General features: G+C 51.1%; 1 protein-coding gene across 5 annotated transcripts in view; it reads right to left on the bottom strand.

The window, feature by feature from the left end:
• The window catches only part of CBFA2T2 (CBFA2/RUNX1 partner transcriptional co-repressor 2), a 383,740-nt gene that overhangs the window by 169,136 nt on the left and 191,487 nt on the right, over nt 1-23,117 (bottom strand). For all 5 annotated transcript variants that reach the window (XM_086932380.1, XM_086932381.1, XM_086932382.1 and 2 more), the window contains exon 6: nt 16,243-16,499. In XM_086932380.1, coding sequence (XP_086788506.1) covers nt 16,243-16,499 — 257 coding nt within the window. The remainder of the gene's footprint in view (nt 1-16,242; nt 16,500-23,117) is intronic.

Raw genomic sequence — 23,117 nt, 5'->3', positions numbered from 1 at the left:
CCCTCTGTACCTCCCTGCGCACCTCAGCCAGCCTGTTTTGGGCCCGTCTCGCATGACTGCCTTAAGGGCCTCCCATAGGACCACCTTGGATGAGACCGACCCTTCGTTTTCTGCTATGGTAACCTTTACATCCGCCCTAAGGCCCTTCAACATAGTCGGGTTCCGCAGGTCCCAGGCCGACAGTCTCCAGGTCCCCTGTCTCAGAATCCCTCTCCCCACCTTGACCACGAGCGGAGAGTGGTCAGATATTCCCCTCGCTTTGTACTCGGCTAAGTCCTCTCTTGCTACGGCATGTCGGGCCAAAAAAACATATTCCAATATAGAGTGGACCTTATGAGCACCTGAGAAGAAGGAATATGCCCTGTCTCCCGGGTGTAGCCACCGCCATATATCTAGTAGCCCGATAGTAGTTATCATGTTAAAGAGGGCGGTCGGGGTCTGGTCCCTGGTCCTGTCACCTGTTCTATCCAGGGTCGGGGACATCACATCATTGAAGTCCCCTCCCAACACCTGTATAGTATCTGATGTTTGAAGTAGAACCTCTGTAATCCCTTTCAGTGTGGCTGCCTGGAGCTTAGGCGGTACATACGCCAACACTATTGTGTAGTCTTTCCTCTTCCAAGTGCCCCCCACCCCTACATAGGTCCCCTGTGGGTCCGTCCATGTCCGTACTACCTGGAACGGTTGGTCCTTCCGTATCAGTATAGCCACGCCACGAGAGCCTTTTGTAAACCCCGCATGAGCTAATACTTGTAGTGCCCTCTCGCTAGGAATCCACAGTTGCTCCCCATGAGGTGTGTTTCCTGTAGCAACACAATGTCTGGACAAGCCCTTTAAAGATATGCATTTACTAGGCCTCGCTTGATCCTACTGCCTAGCCCATTGACATTCCATGTCAGAATCGAGAGCCCCTCCAGGTCTTGTCCCTGTCCCACGTGACTACCCTGCATCCCTCCACGCTCCACTGTGAGTGCTGTACTGGCCGGTTGGCAGTGGAGTGTCCCGTAGCTCGGTGTGTGTGACCTGTCTGACATGCTCCCGTCGCTCCCCCTCATCCCTTCCCCCACCTCCTCCCTCCCCCCCACTCACTCCCTCCCTCCACTCCCCAAAACTGTAAACTCCCAAAACTCCTCCCCTTCTCACCCCCCCCCCCCTTCAGTCCCATCATCCACAGAAATAGGACCGCCGGTGGAGAAGGTCTGTCGCCCTCCCGCGAAACCTCCCCTCTTTAATCTACCACTGCGATCTATGCAGCGGGTGTGTAACACAATCCCGCCCAATCAACCTGGAAGATCAAGAGAACATTACATACCCATACAAAACAAAACAATATGTAAAGGGGTTTAACAACTTGCATGCTCCTTCAACGATAAGGTGCACCCCCAACCGCCTGCTCAGTCCCGGTTCAAGAATGGGAGTGCTGCGTTTCAGTTCTAGGATCTTCCGTCTGACCAGATGCCTCGTGCTCCATTTCATGGATCGCCTCCACCAGAGGATGCACAGAGCGGAGTTCCTCCCCTTCCCCTCCGGATGAGCGGCCCCCAGTGTCCTCTTCTTCTTCCGAGCCTATATTCCTTTCCAGGCAGCTGAACCTATTGCCCGTCGCACCTCCCCTTCCAGGCGAGGCCGAGTTTCTTCTTCTCTCTGACAAGCTGTGTCTTGGATAGGGTGTTGCCTGTGTCCTTCTCCTGCTCCTTGGTTTCTTCGGACTCTGAGACTTCGGCAATTCCCACCGGGGTCCGCTGTCCGCCCGATCTCCAATACCTTCGTCTGCAACTCTGCGGAACTGAGGGCGCTCCTCCAGCCACTGCCATGCATCATCCGGGTGGGTGAAGAAATGCGATTTGTCCTCATATAGCACCTTCAATTTTGCCGGGAAGAGAAGCATGTATGTGATATTCTGGTCCCTCAGTTTCGCTTTAACCGCATCAAATGATCGCTGCTGTTTTTGGACCTCTTGGCTGTAATCTGGGAATATCATGATGTTCGCATTGTCTAGTCGGATCTCCCCCAGCTTTCTGGCCTCTCGCAGTATCAGGTCGCGGTCCGCAAAGTTGAGGAAGCGTGCAATGACTGGTCTTGGCCTCGCGCACTCCGGTGGCTTTACTAACAAAGCCCTGTGCGCTCGTTCGATTATAAAGCAATTTGAGAACTGTGTCTTTGGGAAAGTTTTCTTCAGCCACGTATGGAGGTAGGTTGCCATGTCCGACCCCTCGATGCCCTCTCTAAAACCTACAAAGTGCAGGTTGTTGCGCCTCGCCCTATTTTCTGCATCATCCACTTTCCACAGGAGCTGGTGATGGGAGGCCTGGAGTTCGGCCATGTCTTTCCGGAGGGTGGTAATCGAGTCTTCCGCTTCACCAAGCCGTGACTCCGCCGCTGTGACCCTCTCCATAAGATTTCGAAAGTCCTGTCTCAATAATGTGACTTCTGAGCCCACCTCGCCGATCTTCACCTCGAGGGCTGCCCGGGACTCTTGGATGTCAGTCCTTGAGGCTTGGATCGCCCCATCACCAACTCAGTGTCCGAGAGCACTCCCGGGGCAGAGGGTGCGGCCTCTGACTGCGGCTTGGATGTGGCGTAGTTATCCATAGTACCCTACCTAGAGGTTTTGGCGGCCAGTTTTCTTTTCCCCATGTCCGGCACCTCCTTGGGGTCCCTGTCACCTAGGACGTCTTCTCGCACCCCTCGTCTCCTCCACTCCGTTTGGCCGTGAGGGGGGGCTGTCTTCCTACGTCCCGCCCGTGGAAGTGCCACCCGGCCCTTGCTCTTCCCTGCCAGCGGAGTCTTCTCCTACTACCCAGGCCCCCACCTCCTGCGACCCCTCGCCTGCCGTAGTCCACAGGGCTCTCCTGGCACTTCCCCTGCTTCTCCTAGGCCAGCGTCCTGCACCTTCGCAGCCATGGACAGCAGTGCTGCGCAGCCCCACTCGTTCCTTAGTGCGCAGGCCTTCCGTCCGTAGTGCTTCGGCCTTCCCCAGTCTCCATCAGCGCCGAATCTCCGGGTGTTTCAGTGCCCCGGGCTCCTTCCGCTCTATCTCGGGGTCCCGCGCCTATCCACAGTGTAAGCCTCGTTGTTGCCTCTGCCCCTATGTGCCAACGGGTGTGCAGTGTTTTTCTCCCGGTCTTGCCTATGGATGGGGGGCCGTCCTCACAGTTATGCCTGGGAGGCAGGGGCGGATCATCAAGGCAGCCCCTGGGCCGGCCTCCCGTTAGTCTTCTGGGCCTAGCCGCCTCCTGGTTCCAGAGCCCCCGTCACTGGGCCCGCGCACAGCAACCGTGGGACCCCCCCGGTGTTACAAGGCAGCTGGGCCCGTTCGAGGTGCTTTCTGCGTGTGGGGTATGAGACGGGGGGAGGGGGAGGACCGCGGAGCCTGTCGACAGTCCCTCGTCACCGACCTGATATCGAGGCTCCGTGCCTGCGGTCCTCGGTCTCGCTCCCCTGCGTCCCCCGGGGGCCGTTGGCCTGGCCGACCGCTGGCTGGCTCGGCTCCGCTGCCGCTCCTCTCTGCAGTCCCCGGGGATCGCGCCCAGCGGGACCCCCACTCGTGGCTCGTCTCTGCGCTTGGTCCGCCTCTCTCAATGTCCGGCCGCCATCTTGGGACTCGGTTCCTCAACCCCAGCCGCATCCGAGTCCGAGAACTCCATGTTCCGGCGGCTCTCAGATTCAGTTGTTTGCCCCCTGAGCGCGTCTGGACTGTTCCGCTCCCTCCCAGAGCAAAACGGGACCTCAGGTCAGTGCATGTATGTCAGATTTCGAGCAGCTCATCAGGAGCCGAGGCAGAGCACGTCCTAACCGGCTATGCTGTTGGCCACCAAGTTCAAAGCATTCTTATTCAAAATTGATATATATTCTTCTGCCTCCAAATGGGGTGCCTCGCACAACACTAAAAAGATCGTAAACTTATCTAGCCCAAAGGGCTATTTTCTCTACCACTTCTCATAGGGCTCTGCCCAGGCCACGTGCTTCTCCCACCAGCCTACAAAAAGATTTGCGTAACTGGTGGTGAAGCAGGTGCCCATGGCAGTCCCCTGTGTTTGCAAAAACAGTAGCCCAGAAAACAAAAAGATATTATTTAAGCAAAAAGGTAGCACATTGTAGCAAAATCACATTGTGTTCCCGATACTTTAGCGGCATGTTTTAAAGAAAATATTTCAATGCTGAAAGCCCTTTTTCATGTATTACACATGTGTATAACCTAGTAATGTCAAATGTGTTGAGAAAAAAGTAGTCTTCCAACTGAATGCCTTGTATTACTTGTATTAATCTGATGAAATCTTTAGTGTCATGGATAAAGCTTTTTTCACGAGACTTCCTTTCAATGATACTAGAGGATGTCCCAGCGGTCTATCCCTGTCCTAATGCACCTTGGGCAGATTAGAAAAAGTAGGTAAACCGGCAGGGTCAACGTTGATTAATTCATACTCATCTTCTTCCAAAATGCCTTTTGCTTGCCAACTACTCAATAACTTATGGAACGCTTCAAAGCTTGCATCGTATGTTGCTCTCTTGATCCGTATCTAACTTTGTGCGTCACCCAAAAGTTGTGATGCTTCCTCTTGATATGGCCGTTTATTTAGCAGCACTACATTCCCACCCTTGTCTGAGGGTTTAATGACCAAGGATGCCTCATTTTGGAGCAACATAATTGCTTCCCATTGCTTCTTAGTAAGGTTGTTTTCGATTGTTTAGTTGTCCTCATTTTATCCAATTCTCTGATCACTGTCTTGTGAAAGCAATTAATAGCATCAAAGGGAGTTCTGGGGATGAATCTAGATTTAGCTTTGAACTTACTTTTCCCGCTTCTCTGATCAATGCCTATCTGGTCAAGAAATGTTGACATATTGCCAGTATCCTGTTCCTGCGAGAGTGTTGATAATTCCTGAAACTCTTGCAATGTCTGTAGTGATTCCACGAAGTCTAATCAGATTTGTGGAGCTATTCAGAAACATTGGCGCATTCTCCAAACAGATGTGACATTAGGGAATGTGCTACCAAACAAACCTGATATAACACATAGGAAGAGTGTGTCCTTGAAAGACATCTTGGTCCACAGTCATATGTGGACAGGCCTATGAAAAAGGCAGAAATAACCGGTTTCTATCCCTGCACCAAATGTAAAGCTTGCAGGAATAGTACCAAGGTGAAAGACCATGAAGTACCAGGCAAAAAGGGAAGTGAAAAATAAACAAACTGCTTAATTGCAATTCGGATTTTATTTTCTACTGCTCAATATGCCCTTCTGATAAGAAATATATTGGCAGCACAGTACATCACAGGCCAGGAAACAGGTTCTGGAGCATACCAGGGCTATCACTAATCAGGACAGCACCTATCCAATAGCGAGGTACTTTGCAGAGAAGAATCAAAACAGAAGTGATTATGTTACTTTTGCATTGATCAGATTCCATACAAATTGTAATCGCCTTCCATTGCCAGCTTGCACCATCTTCAACACCAGCTGTATCATTTACAAAGCTATTATGACTAGCACAACTGATTATCTTGCAGACAAACTCACCATCTCTGGCAGATCTTGGCATATCCTCAGCAAGTACACCATCAAACTGCAGACCAAGAATTGTAAATAAAAATGTAAAAAAGACAACAGACCTTTTCCATCTTTGCAGGTTCTAGAACAACGCCACTGTATTAATCAGGGCCCTGCCAATGCTGCGGTAATTTAGGACAGAGTTGAAGACTCACATCTTTAAATTACACTAGGGGGCGTGGCCAAGCGGGTTACAATGGCGGTTGTGCCGTGATGAGACTTCTGAGCGAGCGGACTCATGGGCTGCTTCCCAGTGTCAGCCCCGGTACAGAAACTGACATCCAGGCACTGGAGTTGACGGACCGGTCGGCGTACAGGGTACTGCCGTGGATAGACTCGGCGCTGGGCGGTAAGATGGCGGCCGCCTGCACTTTTACCCGCCGTCCACGGGGCTCGTATGCCACGCAGCATGACCCAAAGTGCCTCCTATGAGGGCAGGGAGGGCGGACTGAAAATAATTGGGGTAGCCTGTGTGGCCGGCAGCAGCGCGTACCACAATTGGCACCACAGTGAAAACCCCGCATGCAAAACAGATCATCGCATCCCTGCCGCGCACCATGAAGCGGCCAGGGTCGAAAGAACAGACTCCCCGGTTCACCACAGTTGGCAGAGACCGTGAGGGGGGGAAACAGTAACAGACTGGGGCACCGATCTGAGTTACCCCCTGGACCATAGACCACCGAGGCTGCCTGACTTTAAAATGGCGTCCGGGGCTCACGGCCATGAAGCCTACTAAGTGAGAATGAAGTGATCTGACCCACCTGGGGGCGGGCCACTCAACCTTAAAGATGGTGAGAGGTGGGGTGGCCTGAAGTAGGGGAGTGAGTGTGGTACCCCCCACCACCGAAGCCCCTCCGATGCATGCATGACCCTAGGATGGCAGATATCTAGGTTGCCTGGAACCCTGAGACGTGTTCAGCCCTCGCCAACCAACGGTCCACGGACAGGAACCCGCAGTGCGGTCCCCATTGGCCTATAGGACATTAGGGAGTCAGGCTGATCTGGCCCCCCCCCGGTTGCACAAGCCACCTACTGACTAGGACGGCGAGAGAGGCGGGGGGCTCCAACACCCATGGCGGCTGGGCCCCACTAAGTGACCCCTACGGTGCTCACTACAGGCTGTGGACCCAAATCGAAGGCATGGGGCGCCTACTTAAGCCAATAGCGCAGACAGGGGGCAGTACTCACCCAGATACAGCGTCGGAGAAGACTGAGCCCTGCAGGGGGCCCATCGCAGCCAGCACCACCACACCCGGACCCGAGAGTGGGGAGACTTCCCAGGAGGCGCGATGGGGAAGCCCAGAGCCACGCAGCACACCGGGGTGCCAGAGACGGCGCCGGAAAATATGCCTCCATCATAGAAGGGGTCCAAGTTGGCAGCGACCCTGTCCGATCTATCCATTTTGGACAAACTAGACCAAAGCATCTATGGAGGAGAGACTAGGCACTCTAACGACTGACATCAGTCTCATCAAGGATGACCACCGGATGCTGGTCGACAAGGTCCACGATGGGGAAAAGATCATGGCAGACCTGCAACCTACAGTCAAAGACCAGCAAAAGACGATCTGTGATGTCCTGTCCCGCCTATCCACCGTGGAGTAACGAATGGTGGACCTAAGGGGCGCTCAAGGCACTGTAACATACAGGTGCTTGGGCTACCGGAGGGAATTGAGGAGCAAGACCCGGTGGGTCACATGGAAGCATGGGTGAAATCCTTTACTCCAGCTGCCGACCGGTCAGCCTTCTTCTCCATCGAGCGCGCCCATAGAGTCCCGGCACAAAGGCCCCAACCAGGAGCACCCCCCAACCGATGCTGGCTAAATTCCTCCACTTCAGAGTCCGGGATGCAGTACTCAGAGCTGCCAGACGATCGGGACCCCTCCGGGTCGAGGACAAGCAGGTGATGGTCTTTCTGGATTACGCACTAGCGGTGCAACAACAGAGATCGCTCTTCCTGGAAGTGAAACGACAGCTCCGGGCAAATGACATCCAATATTCGTTACTATTCCCCGCCAGACTCAGAATTACGTACAATGACTCCACTTTATTTTTTACATGCGCTGAGGAAGCCAGGGACTGGGCAGACATGCTCTGTCCGCAGCTACCCGGATGAGGAACGGAGCGGAGACAGACACAGGGCGCCAAGACCCAGGAAACGTCTTCCAAACAAAGGGCGCAATGGCGAGAACACTTTGGCGGGGAGCCACATGCAAGGTTCCCCAGATCTGGAGCAAATCATGCAAGAGCGCTGTGATGCCCTGCGAGCCGTGACAGCATTACAAGCCTCGCCGCCCTCAGATGACATGGACAGAGCCCCTCGTCTGTTCTCCTCGGCGGGCGGGGATGATAGCGACGAAACATCATCCAAGAGGGACTCGATCACTCTACCGCAAGTCACTCCCCAGTCAGCAGATCTCATAAGTTAGAGGCCGAACAGGATGACACGACCGGAACCTCCATGGAAACGCTCTCTTAAGACTTCGCACCACACTGATACAGAACAGCCCTATGGAGGGTGGGTCGAGATCCCCCTCCGCAACCGCAGTCCTCCCTAGCTACACAAGTACCAATGTCCAGTATCGACCGGGGACAAGATGACACACACGGATCCTTCATAGTCCCGCACCTGGACTGCCCTCGCATACACGAGCCGCCACCCCATTGTTGTAAACAGCTTTTTCACGCTCTCCCTTCTCCAGAGCGTCAGTTTGGACGTATCAGTATTGGGACTGTTCCCTGACCCCACTTCATAGTTCACCCTCCCCATACATCATGTCATCTTCTTGCCTCCCATCTACAGGGCAGTGGTGCACACTGACAAGGCCAAACAGCTTCGCACGCAATACTCACCAGCTCGAGGTGGGGGGAGCCATACCCCCAGGGTCCCAGAGCTATCAGGACACAATGTCGTACCCAGCATGGCGCAGACTACCAGTTTTTAACCCTAAATGTTCGGGGGATGCACACAGCCAGGAAACGTTATGCGATCTATGCGTACATTAAGAGACAGCAGGCACAGATCATATCCCTTCAAAAGACCCACCTCACTAAAGAGGAATTACGCAAACTTCAGAAAAAATGGTGCGGCCTTTTTGGGCCACGACCTAGTCGTCCTTCGCGAGGGGTGCACTGATCTGGATCCGGCCCGGAGTGCCCTTTCACGAGACCGGTAGGGGCGTGGACCCAGAGGGTTGTTACTCCTTTCTGGAGGGGTTATTGGATGGACAGCTCTTCCTCTTAGGCAGCATCTACGCCCCTAATGTGGATCAGGCACCATTTTGGGGGACCCGAACGAATACTTTGGCGGGATTCACATGCTTCCCATGGATACTAGGAGGAGACTATAATTTCTCCCTAGACCTCGCATTGGATAGGTCCCGCCCCCCTCCCCCCCCACCACCAACTCCCTAGCCCAAGCACACACGGCCGCATTCCGTGCCTGGACAGCCCACTGGTCCCTAGCGGATGCGTGGTGGCGCACACACACCCGACCACCAAAATCTACTCCTTTCACTCGATCCCTCACAACTTACGGGTATGTTTGGATCGCTTCATGTGCACACAGTCTCTCCTTCCGCGCATCAAACACTCGGACTATTTGGGTAGGGTCATCTCAGATTACAACGCACATATAGTATCACTCACATGGCAGCCACCCGTTCCACCGATCCCCACTTATCACCTCCCCAGGGACTGCCTTTTGAACCCTGTGTTCCACCGCGAGCAATCCGACACTATTCACAGCTACTTTGTTGAAAACACAGGCACAACACCCACTAGGTCCCTAGAATGGGACGCTTTTAAAGTGGTCCTCCGAGGGGCATGTATAAGGCAATTACCGGAGTGAAACAAACACTAGAGAGGGCGGTACTCAGGGCAGAACAACAAGTAGTGCAGTTATCTAAAGAGTAGGATCGACAGGAGCTTCCCCGTATGCGACTGGCGGAGGCCAAAACCATGTACGAGGAGGCATGCGTTTATCTTCGGTGTAGGAAGGTGGATACCTGACTATGGTTACCGCAGATTTTTTGCCTAGTGTTTAGCTGGTTTTCGACTTAGTTGGCCTGGGATCCTGCTAATCAGGGCCCCAGGCTATCTGCTCTCTTTAAAATGGACTCCATGTACCCTAGGTACATCTCCAATTGGATATTGGGTCACCTTATCAGCCCCTGTACAGTGTACTATAGGTACCCAGGGCATGGGTGCATCCAAGGCCTACCAGGGGCTGCAGCATATCTTTTGCCAACCCTGGCTGGCCATCCACACTGACACAACTGGCTGATCACTCAGCTGGGGCAAGGTGGTGCTATCACCCCTTGCTTAGATATAGTATACCTATATCTAAACCTATATCTGGACACATATACCCTATAAGTTACTCCTATGGCAGGCCTTAACAATACTGGAGGCAGAGTGCTTGGTTTTATGTGAGATGGTGCTCTAGCATTTGCTGAGCCTGTCTGCAGCTTTCGGAACCATGTCCTTATAGCTGTTCTGGGATATTGCCGTACCATATACTCTTAAGTGCATTATGAACCTCGTGGTTAAATGCTAACTATGGTTTGGCTTTATCAAAACATGTCGCGTAAGGTGTCATACGCTTTGGAATACTACCCCCTCGCCAGTCCTGGCGACGGGGTAGCATTCCACCCTTCTAGAAGGAGAAGACATGTTACTTTCCTTAAACACGGTTAAATCTAACCAGAGCCTCAGCATCACAAAATGGATGCTGATGCCACAGACACAATTCAGGCCTCCTGCTGCTGACCGAAACTCCGGTAGGTGAGGCCTGGACAAAAGGTTTCCTGTCACAGGGAGGTGTTACACCAACCCAGACAGGAGATAGTGGATTGGGGCAGGAAGGGCTGAATGAAACTAGACACTGCCTGGGGCGCTCAAGGTGTCCCAGGCAAAGCCCAGTTCAAACCGGTGCTGGGGCAATCCAGTTCCAGCTCTGGCACGAAACTGGACAAAGGGAAAGGGGTGTAACCACCCCCTTCCTGGGTTCCACCCATAGGAGGGACCTAGCAGGTGATCCAGCCCCTTGATTTGGAATAAAGGTAGGAGCTGTGCCATGGCACATCAGATCATCCTGACTGAAACTTTGATACAAAACTCTGGACCCTTCGACATCCTACTCGACGTAGAAGACTGAAGAATCTCCCTTGTGGTCAATGAGTGGCCACCCTGTGTAAGCAGGCACCATCAGCGCTCAAAGGTTTTCTTTGCCGTTGCTCCCGCCGGAGCTCGAACGACAGAGACCGACAAGACCTGGACTCCCAGACTTCCAACAGCCCGATCCACAGTCCTAGCAAAGCTGAGACCCGTGGAGTTGACGTGAGACGTGGGACCGGCTATCTTGGAAAGCCAGCGAAGTGCTTCCAGTGCAGCTCCCGAGGCACCCTCGAAGCTGTTCATTTGGGGATTGAGAAGCCCCAGCCCCGAGCAGCCTGTGCACCGAAGATCATCTCTCCACACTCACAGAGTGCTGCGTGGGGCCCTTTTGCACTTTTCCTGCTCGACGAGTTGTCCGGTCACTTGCCCGTTGGCTAGTGACCTCTGAGACGACGAACCTTTGACTTTACACTGCTGGTCTGGTGGCTCCAGACTGGCCCTAGCTCCCCTGAAAAGTAGTCACCGATCTGACCTTGCTGGTCCGATCCAGAAGCCATCTTCGAGTCCTGCGTGGGTTGCATTTGCCAATGCCTGTTGACTCCCGTCTTCATGGGACAGCCCGTGTTCAACTCCTGGTCGTCCTCGATACTTCCTGGTCCACGTGGCAGCGGAGACAAACTACTCGACAGCACCTGATCGCAACCCGACATTGCCTGGTTCCTTCCTGGTTCCATCCTGGTCATTGGCTAGTGACCTAGACTCTGTCCCTTCTGCTTTCAGGTACTCTACATCTTCGATCCACCCTTGGATCCAACCGGACTCTTCTCTCCTGGCCGCCTGCAGCATCTTTTCCTCCAGGCGCCATAGAACTTCACGAAGAAACCCGACGCACTTTGGCACCTATGCACCCGCTTCCTGTGGGTGAGGTAACGAGGGTACTTTGGTGCCCCTGTAGTGATTTACATCCCTAGTGTCCTAGTTTCAAGTGGCTAAATTCTAGTCCAGTCGGAAGACTCCCAAACCTATAACTTTCTCATTTTTACGCACTATTGACTTGTATGGTAAACGCGGTTGCCTATAGACACTGCACCCGCATCCTGTGGGCCTCCTATGTCCTAACCTTCGTTAGTCCAGGGTAGTCCCAGCAATTCTCAAGGCCCTAGGCCTTACCATTTTTCGTGACGTGGTACTTTTACCACTTTTTTAATATATGGTTTGAGTGGCCACCCGGCCTTTCCATAATTGTGCAGCTTATTGTATGTTATATGAAGTTCTTTGTTTAACGCTTGTGCTTCTGTGCTCATAAAGAGTATAGGGGATTATTCTAGATATAAATACATATATTTTATAATATATAACTTGTGTGGTGTCCTTTCATTTGATGTTAAAAGGATTGCATATGGTAAAACAGCTGGCTTCACATGCCCTCTTGAGTTTAGCCTAAGATTGCTTTTGTCCATGCTACCATTAGGATAGCTGGTCTATAAGGTTGACTTACAACCAATCACCATAAGGGTCGTTTGGACTGGTGCAAGGTGCTCACTAGAATAGTGATCATCATATACCAGGCCAACTTCTCACATTCGGCGTTATAATTTTCATACATACACCACTAGAGTTCACAAGGAAGGGAATCGTGCAGGTACTCTGCTAGCTTGGCTTATTCGCCAGGATACGCAAACACAACCGATTACGGGCATCCGCAACGCCGTGGGGGACGTGGTATACGTGCAGGCCGACATTTTATCGGCTTTCCAGGACTACTACACAGAGTTTTACAAGGAACCGACCCAGGACCGGGGGGGGGTACACATTCAGCACATATTGGCCACAGACACTATAGTCTAAATTAAGGATGAGGAACGCACGACATTGGATGATCCTCTCACACTGGCTGAGCTTAAATCCGCCATTCGCCGCTTAGCCAAAAACAAGGCACCGGGACATGACGGGTTTCCAATAGAACTGTATTCTGCATTCTCTCTGCAGCTGGTTCCGCAGCTGGACATAATCTTTCGGGAGGCATTGGAAGTGGGTCAACTCCCCCAATCAATGCGGGAATCAGTGCTTGTAACATTTCCAAAACCTGAGCGGGATCCTCTCCTCCGATCCTCCTACCGCCTTATCACCCTCCTGACGTCGGACTGCAAAATCCTGGGGAGAATTCTGGCAGACAGACTCACAGAGCTTCTGCCTAGACTAGTACACATGGACCAGAGCTGGTTTGTCCCCGGGAGAAACACCTCCCAAAATGTACGTCGCCTGTTTCAGGACAAGGTCCGGGACAGATTCCCCCATGCAGCGTGCCTCGTTCTGGATCTGAAGAAGGCATTCGACACCCTGGTGTGGCAGTACCTCTTTGAGACACTTCGACGGGTGGGCATTTGGCCCCAATTTATAGCGTATACGCGGCTAATATACACCAACATTACCACAAGGGTTAGAATAGGCCTCTATATATCCTCTCCCATCCCGATCATGCGCGGCACACGTCAGGGGTGCCCCCTGTACCCAGTTATCTTTGCCATCGCCAGGGGCTGGCGGTGAGGCTGCGGGAGGTAGGCGCGCATTGGGGCATCCCACTGGGAGGTCACACCCATTGTGTCTCCCTTTATGCGGATGATCTCATCTACGTTAGAGATATTATGGCAGACCTCTCCTCCCTCTGGTCCAGGCTCACAGATTTCGAGAGGGCCGCAGGGTTATGCGTGAATTGGGAGAAATCCTCTATCTATCCCCTGCACCCGAATGCCCCACAACGGGAAATTCGAATAGGAGAGTCCTCGCTGGCATGGACGGGCGACACCCCGCGTTACTTGGGTATCAGACTCTACCATGAACCCCGGGACCTCCTGGAAGGCAATCACTACAGAGCCCTCCGTGGACTCCAAAGTCAAGTTGGTTTCTGGCGGACCCTACCCTTGGCCCCCATCGGGAGGGTAGCCTTATCCAAAATGATAATGGTGCCCCGACTGCTTTACTACTTCGCTAATATTCTGGTTCGGCCGCCGCGGTCCTTTTTACTAATCTCCCTGATCTGGGGTAGGGGCCGATGCAGGGTGGCCCTATCGGCTTTACAGCTGCCTCGCAATAAAGGAGGGATGGGTGCCCCGTCCTTTGAGGCATATTTTTTAGCGGTGCAGCTGCAGTGGATGTCTCGCTGGATGGCACTTCGGAACCTCGGGGAAACAGAGGCCCAAGAAGGACAGATAAGAGTCCCGGAGCTGACATGAATGCTCCTTCCAGGTATCACTTCCGACCGACTCATCCATTACTTATCAGAACGGCCAGAACCTGTATTGTGAAGATTCACCGTATGTCCAAAGGCTCCCCGCTGTATTCCCCATTATTACCGCTGGTGGGACTCCCTAAAGGGCTTGAGTTCTACTCTGCGGGAGATCTCAGGATCTAGACTGAAAACACCAGCTGCACCGCGCTTATCTCACTCCGGTGCGGCTTAAGCGCTTTTTCCCGACATTCCATTTCGAATGCCCCCGCTGTCACGATCCGGACGCCTCCTTTCTTCACATGTTCTGGATGTGCCCGGTAATACAATCCCTATGGGTGACAGTACACACCACACTTCAAACAGTCACAGGCCTCACGGACTTCCACACATGGGAGGCATGCGACTCAGGCATTTTTTGGCGACAGAAACGCAAGAAGGTAGAGACCAAATTTGCCCTGTTGGCCGCACTCCTAGCAAACCGTAGTATTGCAATGCACTGGCGCGAAGCAGAGGGTCCACCAATAGTAGCATGATGGGGGGCAGTAAATAAGTGGGCAGTGCCGGAAGAGGACCTTATTCGCCAGGAGGAAGCTCGGGGCATACGAAAGCATCCAATCTCCTTAGAATGGGTGATGCTCCTACACGACTATAAGCAAACGCACACTGATGGTGCGGAACCCCCACAGAACACACAAGCGTTGCCCGGACCAAGTGCACCCTGAACTGCCTGTGCACCCTTCCCTCCCCAGCTACACCAGCGTACCTCCCGAGGAGTTCTCCGGGATCATGCACCAACGATCAGGATAGAACAGTCTGCATACACTGGATGGCAAGCTACGGAGCTCCACTGCATTTGCCCCCACGGCATGCGCCCTGCACACCCCCCCTTCCTCTTCACTCCCCTCGTTCTAAATCCCCGAGTTCAGTTACGATTATGGATTTCCACTTACCGACACCCTATGCAGGGGACTATGGACTAGAGACTGTCATATGGGTGGGGATTGGCGGCAACCTTGCCAACGACCGCCTCCCCTGTAACCCTCAGCATCCCCCATGAAGATGGTGGGACACTGCACCCCAGTGATAGATTACCTCCATGCCTACTCGAGGAATTCCCACACTGCTATTTATCACGGCAATGATAATTCTGATTGTAATGCTGTAACAGTCGAGTATGGTATGACTAATGTATGACTTGTTTAAGATTGAAATCCAATAAAAAGGTTTATGGAAAAAAATAATCTTTAAATTACACTACATCACAATGCATTAACCTTACATAGTCCAGCTTCCTCTCCTCTTACTTGTTGACTTTATGATCGTCTTTAAGCATGAAGAGCGCTCCGCTGCCTTTTGGCTGGTTCATAATATAGAAATATCAGATACATACATGCATACATCTACATTAATGTTAAGTATTAGGAGCATAGTGCTGTGTTTGTGAACAGTCAGCACAGCACTAAGTACTGGGAGTGCTCCCCAAAGAAGGAGTGGGAAACAGTGGAACCATCTGCTCTGCCACCAGCCTAAGTTACCTCTCCAACACTTAAACAGTGTTACTAATATCCTATCAGAACGCCTTGCACCAAAAAAACAGTGGAAGCATCCCACAGTTCAAGCAATAGCTGTATTATCAAAAACTTCCCCCAGCACTACCAAACCAGTGCAGGCATCCCCAGCTCTAACCACATTTGTTAAAGCTTCCCAGCACTACCAAATCCATTCAAGAATCCTTTGCATTACCAACAGTGCAATTCAAGAGTGCAAACACCTTCTGCACTACAAATACCATACAGGCATTAACTAAACTACCAATACAGGGTAAACATGCCCCTAGCATCACCACAGTTCAAACACCTCCTGCACTACCAACACATTTAAGCATCCTCTACACTACTAACGTAGTACAAGCAACAGCTGCACTACCATCCACGCACAATTAAGCACAGCAGCACCAGCACTGTGCAAGCAACCCCTACACTACCAACCCAGTGAAAGCAACTCCTGCACTACCAAAGCAGCACAAGCATTTCCTAAATTGTCAACACAGATCAAGCATTCCAAGCATTCCATGAGCTACCAAAACAGAGCAAGCATCCTGTACCACCAACCAAGTGGCAGCAAACACTGCACTACCAAAACAAGCACCCCCAACACAGAACAAGTATCCACTACACTGCCTACCCTGTGCAAGCATTCCCCTGCACTGCTGCCACAGTGCAAGTATCCACTTTTGGACACCTTAGTCTACAAACCAATGATTGAAGCTGCACAGTAAGCTCATTCCACCCCACCCATGCGTTGCCTATATCACAACTTTCTGGCCAACCCCCAATGGACTTACCCAGGTGAGGGTGCTTGTCACACAGCTCCCGATTCGCTAGCATCTTGTTGGAGTCTCTGTATAGCTGCGAGGCTGTGAGATCTTCCAGGCTGTAGTGCTGCAGCGGAGGTGGTGTGGGATTGTAGTGTGCCCCAGGGTTCAAGAGGGGAAGAATGGGGGCTGGGCTATGTCGTGGAGCTGGACTGATGGTGCATACAAGCTTGGCTGGTGGCTCCAATGGCATGGAGCTTTGCTCAAAATTGCGCTCTTCCATTTGGCTAAAAAATAAAAGGTATTTTTTGTGTTACTCATGGCAGACCAAGCATGTTAATGCAAAGAACCACACAGGCATTGGCAGCGAAATATTGGTTTCTCAGGACTTCTGGAAGATCGTAGTCCATCATGACCAGACATCATCACTGCGATCAGCAGAAAGCCTGCTGATCATTTCTATTCTCAGCACTAGAATTCCATTAAAGAAATACTAAGACTGCTTAACAAAATGCATGAGCCCCTATCCCCTGGTAAGCTACTGCAGCATAGAAGGGCCCATATTGTGCATCCAACTACATCCATTTAACTATTCATCGGAGGGTTACACCATAAGCTAAATGGAATCTTTTACAAGTGTGCTTATGCAGTTTCTCTTGCAGCTTCTATGCCTCTGAAGCCTTTCTATTTATAGTACAAAGTTTCAAGCAAGTCCATTAAGTAGAACATCGCTTGGACAGAAATGCTGAGGTGTTTGCACACAGTCGCTCTCATGAAGGCACCAGAAATAACTAGTGGCCATACATTCTGTGGCAAATGCGGGTAAAGGAGTCATACTGTGCTGTAACTGCAACCCATTCAGTTCTCAATGCAACCCCTTGTAGGAAGCCAGCTCTGTATGATATTATTACTAAGTGGTACTACCGTGCACATGTTCCCGGGGTTCCCCAAAAATGTACAGGGCTCAATTCAAACCCAAAGAGCCCTATTAGTGGTAGTGTTGGCGAACAGCCATACGCCTAACACAGAGGGTTAAACATTTATTGCACACACATGATCAATATTGGACACACAACTCAACAAGGCAATTCAAACCAATTTTATAAAATTATACTTTGTTTGTACTTCATTTTAAGACCCAGGTCTTCGTAATAAGTTAAGTAAGTTTTTAATTAAAAAGACTATTCACTTTGAAAAATCAACACAAAAACGTTTTCACACAATCCAATGTTATCCTACGGAGAAAAAAATAACGTGGTTAAACAGGTAGTTATTGAACTTACAATTTCAGTCTTTGGAGCCAAACGTCAGCAAGGGCCAGGGGTCAGGTAAGTATCAAAACTACCCCACCAGAGGTATAGGGGCAGCCGGGTCCAGAGGTCAAAATCGAAGTTCAACCCAATGCTTTCCAATGTAGACAGAGGGTGCTTGGAGCCACACTGCTTGCACCTAAGTAGCTCAGTTGCAGGGGCCAAGCTTTGCAGATTAGGTCAAGCACAAGGGGGACCACAAAGCAGCACCATACACCACCACCGGCAGAGGGGCGACCGGGTGCAAATTCGACGTTGGGCGCCCAATGCTTTTCAATGAGGATTTTCCTAATTGCAAAGAGGCTTCAGGAGTGGCACCGGAAGTTGCAGAACAAAGACCAAACAGCAGAGGTAAGTTGGGATGTAACGGGTCATAGGGGCTCTGCCGGTTCTGTTAACCAAGGCCCAGGGGCTTCGGGTGCAGGGGAGCCTTTTGACATCGGATTCTCCTTACCGGAGCCGGTTGCGGTCGGGGGGAGCCTTTGGATTCACACTGCAAGTGCCATCGTGGAGGACAGGAGAGGTCAGCCAATGCTGGACGCGAGGTCAGGGTTTGCCGGGGCGACTAACTCCCATAGGTGAGCCACTCAGGCTGTGGGCGTCGGGAGCAGAGTGGGCTGGGGATGTGGATCTGTCTGGATCAGGAGTCTTTAGAGTCAGTTTCTTCTGGACAGGTCCGTTGTCCCCGGGAAACTGCAGGCTTTATTGAAGGCAACAGTCCTATGGGTTTTGGATATCGCTGTTGCAAAAAAGGTTGCAGGTCGTCAAACCTGGACAGGCGGGCAGGACTGGGGCCAAGGCAGTTGCAGTTTTCTGGCTTCTGCTGCGGGGCATCATCTTTCTTCTCAGGTTGTCGCAGATTTGATTTCCTCGTCTGGGGAAGCCACCTAAATACTACATTTAGCAGGCGTCTTAGGAGAGTAGCAGGTAGGACTAATGGGCGCCTTACCTGGGGTGACTAAAACGCCTATTATGCCACCCTCTTAAGGAGGGGGCCAAGATCTAATCCTGATTGGAGAGGTCCCCCATCTTCAAGATGGCAGGAACTGAAATTTGTGCTTCACCTCACTTAGGGGTGGGGTTGGCAGAGGTGGGCACACCTGTCTTTTTTAATTTTCCCACCGGTTTCCCTCTCAAAGGAGGGTGTAAACCAAGGGCTGCCATCTGCTGCTAGCAGAAGAGGCTGGAAGTTACACTATAAAGGAGGCAGGACTTTGAAGCTTCCCTCTTAGAGAACTGGTCCATCCTAGGGGGAGGAGGCATGACACATCTGCCCAGCAAATGAATTGTTTCTGGTCCCAGAAAGCATGGGGCTCCCTCCCCACTGTCCAGAAACATATCGGGTTGTGGTTGACTGCCCTCAGCCAGTCGGAGACCACACCAGGGTTGGTGGTGATTCAGGGGGCACCTCTAGGTTGCCCTCTGGGTACATGGTACAGTAAATCCCACACTGGCATCAGCGTGGATTTATAAACAGGAGTAGTTTGGTACCAAACACTAGTTTTTTCAGTAAAGCCAACATGGTGCTGTGTAACTAGAGTTGTCGAGTTCCCAGCCCATGAACTTTCTATGGCTTCACTGGCACCTAAAATATTGGGAAATGGTGCCCAATATTGTAGGAGCACATTTACTCATGTAGATATGACCTCACCTGGAGTATAGTGCACCCTACCTTAGTGCTGTGAGGCCTGTTACAGGGCTGACTTTCCTGGACTGTCCGGCAGTGTAAGAAAGTGGCTCTATATACACTGGACCAAAGTAAGGTACAGTGTGTATAGAGTCCCCAGACCCCAGAGGTATCACAGAGGTTAAAGTTAGATCTAACCTTACTCTCCAAAGCGGTAGCTTGGTCGAGCAGTAAGGCAGTATCAGAGGACAGTGTAAAGCATTTGTTGTACACACTCATTCAGCAAAAGGTTTCACACACTCAAGAACTGAACTCTAGGCCAATTGTTTTATATCAAAAGATATATTTGTTTTATTTTAGAATCAACAGGTATCAAAATATACTTTTCTCAATATGAGTGACTTTAGATAATTACTTTGTAGAAAGGCAATAGATGTTGTAAGTACAATAGCTACAGTGGTTGCAATTGGCAACACCATTTCAAACACAATGCATCATTGAGCTCAATGTTTTTTTTTTTACATAAATGCAGTTGATTACTTGTCTAACCACAGGACTGGATCTTGGATTCAGTCCCGGACCTAAGCTATAAACAGTTAAGCAAAAGCGTTTTGGTTACAGTTGTGATTTTTAAAGAATATAAATGTATTTTCAAAGTTGACAGAAACTTTCAGTGAAAACCAAGCAATGTTATCCTATGGGAGGAAATTCAAGTCACAGGTAAAGTAGGTTCTCGTTACTTTTGTAATCCAGTACTGGACACCTAAATTCAGTACTGGGACCTCGACCTAAGACGGGCAAGCAATTGCATTTTGGTACTTGGTATGATTTTTAAAGAATATTTGTAGTTTACAAAATCGACACTTAGAAGAAATTTCACAGAAAATCAGTCAATGGTTTCCTATGGAAGAAAATGCAGGTAACTGGTAAGTACAGTTAGGATTACTTTTGTGGTTCAGTACTGGGTTAAAAGGTACAGTACTGACTTCTCACCTGATCACAGGTGAGTAATTCGGAATTCGTTATTCGGCTGATTTTAGATGAATATTTCAAAGTTTCAAAACTCCACACTTAGAAGAAATTCCAGTGAAAACCAGTCAATGTTAACCTATGGGAGGAAAATGAGTTATCGGCTTTTAAGTAAGTACTTGACTGGTAGAGTTAAGGTTCTGGGCATAAACTCGGGGGTCTCCCAGGGTCAGAAATGTACAGTAGTTACACCCTCAGCAGCACAGGGGCAGCCGGGTGTAGAGAGAGTATGCCCAATGCAATCCAATGGAATCCAATGGAGGGTAGGGGGCCTCTGGTTGGTGGCTGCAAGCAAGCAGGCCATGGGGCTGTGGGAGCTGCGCTCCTGGTCACTTACTCAGGGCAAGTGGGGAAGTAGAGTAGGGTAGTAGTTGCACTTCCAGCGGCACTCGGGCGGCTGGGTGCAGGGTGCTTTTGAGCCGTCAGGCGCTCAATGTTGTCCAATGGGAAAGTTAAAAAGTGAACAAAGGCTGCAGGCTCGGGGACGGAGATTATTCAGGTGCGACTACCACTTTGAGAGGTAAGTTGGGATCTTGGAGAAGAGGTAGGTACCCCAAAGAAAGGCACAGGGGCGCCGGGTGCAGGGGTGTCTTTTGGCGTCAGGAAATCTTACCCTCAGCTGGTCGTGGTTGGAGGGGTCCCTGGTTCTGAGCCTGCAGGCATTGTCTGGTTCGTCGAGGAGGATCTTTGGGCATTGTACTTTGGGTCACAGTCGCCGGGGGGGCGTCCTCGTGGTCTTGGTTCACCCAGGCACAAGCCGGGCTCGGCGGGTGCAGGGTGGGCTGGATTCGCCGTTCCTGGCTGGCACCAGGGGTATTGCTGTTTGAGCAGAACCACTGCTCGTGGGAGTCCCAGTCTGTTGGAAGGTTCAAGGCAGGCAGGTCCTTCGGGGTTTTCGAGGTTGCTGTCCGCAGGAGACGCCGGAGTTTCGCAGGAGCAGGTTAAAGGATCAACAGGCCTGTACGGTTCTGGGGCCAAGTCAGTGGGCGTTGTCCTTTTGTTAGCAGCTGCACAGCGGGTCTTCTTGTTTCTTGTTCTTGTTGCAATCGGGATCTGAGGAAGGAAGGTGCAGGGTGCCCCTAAATACTAAATGTAGGGGCGTTACAGGTAGGGCAAGGGCAGGGACCAATGGGTCCCTGCCCTGGGGTGGGTACACCCCCTAGCCTGCTCCTTTCCTGTGGGAGAGGGGCAGGAGCCTAACTGTGATTGTTGGTTGGTTGAAAGCTTTTATTCGATATGCAAGATATCTTGAAAGCATACATACATATAAAAACAGCATTTCAAAACAGTAAATAGGTATGTCAACATTTAAATGCTAAGACAATAGAAATAGGATATAACCCTAGATAAATTAGCTAAAAGGTGAATTAAATTGAAATTGACAGTCTCTTGCAGCGAATCAACCATGAGCGTTTTAAAAATTTGGAGACACCGCAAACAATTGGAGGGCAGGTATCAGTCAATAAAATACATAGTGCAACCAAATGCCTACGTGTTCCCAGGCTTCTAAAAAGCGGTTTAAGCCAATATCTCCTAGGATTAATATAGTCCGGGCACTCAAAAAAAATGTGTGCTACCGTTTCTGGCCTAGATGGACAAAGGGCACAGAAGGGCGATAGATGAACACCGGATTTCCATTTTGACACAAAGGCCCCGATCGGGAGGGTGCCTACCCTGAGCTTAAAGTACAGACCCCTATCAACTGGTAAGGTGATTAAGTCCAGGTAGGGTTCGTAGGCTACCACGTCCTTTATTTCCAAAAATGCTGCAGTCGAGTTACAGTGGTTTGGGTTCCCGATAAGTTTGCCAGAGACCCAGTCCCAATAAAGTTTTTTGAGGTCAGCCTTTGGTGGAGCAGATTTTGTAGTCCAACAGTCCCCCAGGCCCAGCTCCCCCAAGAGATTTTTGGTGTCCCTCAGCCACTTAATCTTGGCCCAGCCTCCCATGCTCATTACCTCTGCCAAGCCGTCGGCATAAGATTTTAACTCCGGGACCCTCCATATGCGGGACCAAAGGAGGAGTGGTCGAAGGCGAGCCTGGTCTTTAATGCTCTTGCAACCCACGTCCAAGAGCACCGGGACTGTCGGGGTGCTCGAGGAGAGGGCTAGGAGGTCCTTCAAAAACTTGTTCTCAGCCTTGGATAGGGACTCCAGATTGCAGTGGCCCCACAGCTCTGCCCATACAATGCTGATGTTACGCCTCTGGCCTTGTAAATCTCGATTGCAGGTCTCACAAAATGTTTGGGTGATGCTCGAAATTCCCTAAGCAGAGCACCCCCTACCTTTTTGTGATTCAGGGCCATCTTGTCAATATGGGAGGACCAATTCATATTGTCAGTTATATTTAGCCCCAGGTAATCAAATTCGGAAACTTTCTCCAAGGGGACGGTGTTCAAAACAGGCGGGCGACCTAGTTTCCTTGGAGGGTGCAAAATCAGATATTTAGTTTTATCCACATTGATTACCAGTCCTCTGGATAGACAAAAGTACTGGAAGCGGGTCAATAGCTTCTGTAGCCCCTGGGGAGTTTTTGAAATAAGCAGATTATCATCTGCAAACAGCAGAGTAGGGATCCGTACTCCCCCCAGACAGGGTGCGTCCGCTGGTTCTTGCTGGAGGTGCTCAACCACACCGTTGACGTACAGCGAGAAGAGTGTGGGAGCTAGCACGCAACCCTGTGACACCCCTACAGACCGGGATCCAGTCCGTTTTTTCACCATTTTTCCCCCAACGGACCTGGGCATAGTTGCCGGTGTGAAGTTTGATGAGTAGGGACAAAATGTAGGGGGCAACCCCAGGCCCTGTAGAACCCTCCAAAGTTCCTCCCTAGGGACCAGGTCAAAGGCAGTCTTCAGGTCAATAAAGGCCAGGTAAAGACTGCCCTTGCCTAGTTCCACGACCTTCCAGTTTAAGAGTGCTAACCTGAAGACCTGCTCAATG

This window comes from Lissotriton vulgaris, chromosome 7, assembly GCF_964263255.1.
Source record: "Lissotriton vulgaris chromosome 7, aLisVul1.2, whole genome shotgun sequence".
Classification (NCBI taxonomy): domain Eukaryota; kingdom Metazoa; phylum Chordata; class Amphibia; order Caudata; family Salamandridae; genus Lissotriton; species Lissotriton vulgaris.
The sequence above is the reverse complement of the archived record's forward strand: the minus strand, read 5'-3'. Positions and strand labels throughout refer to the sequence as shown.